A 3,449-nucleotide genomic window follows, 5' to 3' on the forward strand; every position below is an offset into this window, starting at 1 on the left:
TTTTTGCAAAATAATAATACTGCATTCTCATAAGTAGGATTATATTTAAGTAAGATTACAATCATAAGAAATGTTTATTTTATGCATACTAATCAACCCAAGCAACTTTATACTTTTACTTAAGGTATATTATCAATCACATCGTTTGCAAAACGACACAACGAAGAGTACGATGACCCACCTTCTAATAAGGCTTTCTTGCCCTTCTCACTAATATCTTTGACTCTCTTCCTAACATCATTACGAGGCTCCATCAACTTTCGAATCCCAACCTCTATTTCTTCAGCTTTAACAATCACAGTAGTTCCTTCATCTAAGCCCCTCCTGTAGTCCAACTTAATCTCCACGGCTAATCTGAACTCCTTCACTAGCATGAAAGCGTTGATTTGTTGCTCAGCATACAAAGGCCATGTCGCCATTGGTACCCCAAACCACAAGCTCTCTAGGGTTGAGTTCCAACCACAATGAGATACGAACCCTCCAACTGAGGAGTGAGCCAGCACAGTCACCTGTGGAGCCCAACCTATGACCTTTCCGATCTCAGATGTTCTATCAAGAAACCCCTCCGGAAGAACTTCATTGAAATCGGTGTACTCTTCTGGCTCAGATGACTTACCTTTCTGTGGTTGTTTTCTTAAGGACCACAGAAACCGAACCCCACTCCGCTCTAATCCAATGGCTATCTCTTTCACTTGCTCCCCATTGAAGCTTCCCCTGCTCCCAAAGCACAGGAACACTAGCGACGATGAGGGCTGGCTATCTAGCCACGTCACGATGTTGATTTCATTCTGGTCGTTGTTAGGGTTAGGGTTTATTATGGGTCCTACTGGATAAATTTGTGGGATCGAGTTATCTTTAGCTAAGGAATCAATCATGGTGGACTCTAACTCCGTGAACGTATTTACCAAAAAGCCCTTGGTTCTTCTCATATCTCTGAATAGACCGAGGAGCATAGGGCACGCCACCTTGTCAAGTAAGGTGTCTGGGAAGACCTTGACCGGAAGCGGGTTGACGAAACCGGGAACGACAAGCTCTGCATCAGGTTCATCTTTATATTTGGTAATATCTTTGTTTAGGTCGGTACTTAGGGTTTCGAGATGAATCATAAGTCGGAGAATCCCGGCCCCGGACGTGAAGAACAAGTAGGAGGGGACCCCAAACTCGTCGGCAACGTCGATCATGGCAGTACAGAACATGTCGATGACGATACCGGCAGGCGTAGGCGAGTCGGGTTGATCCGAAAAGGAGACGATGAGGTTCTTGACTGCGTTTCGAACGTGGGGTTTCATATTTTTGAAGAATGAAGTGAGGAACTGGACGGGATTCGGATTTGGATTAGAATCAAGTTTATGTTCTTCCGAGATTTCGATGAACTTGATGCGTTCGGAGATGGAGCAAGGAAGAGATTGGATGTAGGATTTGTTGGGGGGCTCGAAGCCTGGTATTTTGATGGTTATTATTGAGATAGAAAAACGATGATCTCGAGTAACAAGTTGCTTTGCCATCTCTAATGACGAGACGATGTGGCCCACTCATGGGAAAGGAATGAAAACTAATTCTCCCTTTTTCATTTTCAGTCTACTTCTTCTCTTTTGTTATTAAAGGAATCGGAGTGAGGCTTTTTAGATGGGAAAAGAAGCATTGCATATATATAAAATATACTGTATATATATTGATAGGGTATGAGACCGAGGCAGATATTATAAATAAGAAATTTTAGGAGGGCCAAATCGGATCATACTATTTTTTCTATATACATACATATACGTATGTACATCCGTCATGATTTTGTCACCTTCTAGATCAATTAGTACAAAAAGCGAACATTTTTTTTAAGCAAACCAAAAGAAGAGAGAACATTTTAAGGTATATGGAAATTAATTCTGTACATTTATTCATATAATAGTATAAATACTATAGTATTATATTACTATGTTACTCCATTTTGTTAATAGCTTTACGTGCCCTTCTTTATTGATGATAGAGATTTTGTAGAAAAGTTTCTTAAACTTAATATGTCTGAACCTGTTGGCAATGAGATTTGTAAACGATATAAGGTCGAAAAAGTCAAAATTTATTATGAAAATAACATAGATTGAACTTTGGAAAAACTTGAAGAAGAAAAGTGTAGAACAATGGCAATGGAGAAAAGACTCGTGAATTGCTAAATTTCAGGGTTGTGTATCTCTCTAGATCAAGTGCTCGACTTTTCTGTCTCACAGGCCTTGCCTTGGGGTTGAAGTTTAGGTGGTGATACATGATGGAGGAATCTATCCCTATCATGTCTTCATGACTACAAGTGAATACGTTGAGGTTATCTTTTAAAAACTTCACTAGCCTATCCTTTATGTCTTCTCGAAGGTTCCTTCCAACCTTCAACTTCCTTAATGGTTCTTCCGTCACAATAATCTCTTTTAACTCCTCCACAGGTTCGGCCCTGAGCTCCTCGGGGGTCTAATTCCTATGGGATTTTTTCTCCATGTATCACCATCACCATAGGTTCCCGTGGCTGGGCAACCGTGCGAAGAGATGTATTATAACCCTCCCTTGCTTCCTTTTGTTCATCCGTCATGCTTGCTATTCCCCCAAGAGTTGGAAATTTAACAAACATGTGATAGATCGAGGTCATTTCTTTCGATTCTCTCAAGGAGGGTCTCCTTAATATCGCATTGAAAGCTGAAGCGCATTTTACTACAACAAAGTTTGACATGACAGTGATTTGTCTGGGTTGCTCCCCCATGGAATCCATATGAGGAGGTGTGGTAGGGTTTCAAGTTCCTAATGCCCAAGCCCATCTTCTCCAATGCGAGGCGATATATGATATCTACAAAACTACCATTGTCCATGAGGACCCGGTGCACTCTCATATTGGCCAGTTGGACGGGCAACACAAGGGGGTCTCTGTGGGGGAAATGCACCCACATGCATCTTTCTTCGTGAATATTATCCAATCATTTTCCCTTTAAAATTATTTCGGGGTTGTTGCTCCAAACTGATGGTGCATGGGTGGGCTTCGCCTAGCTTCCTTAGCATACCTATCTCTTCCCTTTCTCAACTCTCCTTCGAATCCCGGACCCCCGAAGATTGATTTTCCTTCCCCCTGCACCTCCGGAGCTCATTCTTGAGCTCTTGGTGAGGCTGACATATCCTCTGGTCTCAAGTTCTCCCTTCTGACATACCTGCCCACGTTCCCTCTGCGTATTAGCTCCCCAATTTCAACTTTCAAATGTGTACACTCTGCCGTGGTGTGTCCTATATCCTTGTGGTATTGGTAACACTTGTTGGGGTCCTTTTTGGATTAGTCTCTCTTCATCGCCGGGGGCCTCTTGAAGAGGACCTGATTTTTGTTCTTGAGGTAGATGTGTTCCCTGGTTTCTGTCAAGTCTGTATAGAAGGTGTATGGTGCTTGCCTGGGTTCACATTTGCATTTGTGTTTTCTCTGTTAGTCG

The 3,449-nt window shown here is 42.2% G+C and overlaps 1 protein-coding gene across 1 annotated transcript; it reads right to left on the reverse strand.

Annotated features, from left to right (window-relative positions):
- On the reverse strand, positions 1-1,652 carry LOC133781645 (anthocyanidin 3-O-glucosyltransferase 2-like). Its single transcript, XM_062220698.1, has one exon. It carries the CDS (start codon positions 1,503-1,505, stop codon positions 120-122), a length of 1,386 nt encoding a protein of 461 aa, XP_062076682.1. The 5' UTR covers positions 1,506-1,652; the 3' UTR covers positions 1-119.
- Between the last annotated feature and the right edge of the window lie 1,797 nt (positions 1,653-3,449).

The sequence above is a fragment of the Humulus lupulus genome, chromosome 6 (assembly GCF_963169125.1).
Source record: "Humulus lupulus chromosome 6, drHumLupu1.1, whole genome shotgun sequence".
Lineage (NCBI taxonomy): Eukaryota > Viridiplantae > Streptophyta > Magnoliopsida > Rosales > Cannabaceae > Humulus > Humulus lupulus.

What these genes read in the sequence shown, in the direction of transcription:
- LOC133781645 (XM_062220698.1), bottom strand. Translation starts at nt 1,505, where the DNA reads ATGGCAAAGCAACTTGTTACTCGAGATCATCGTTTTTCTATCTCAATA.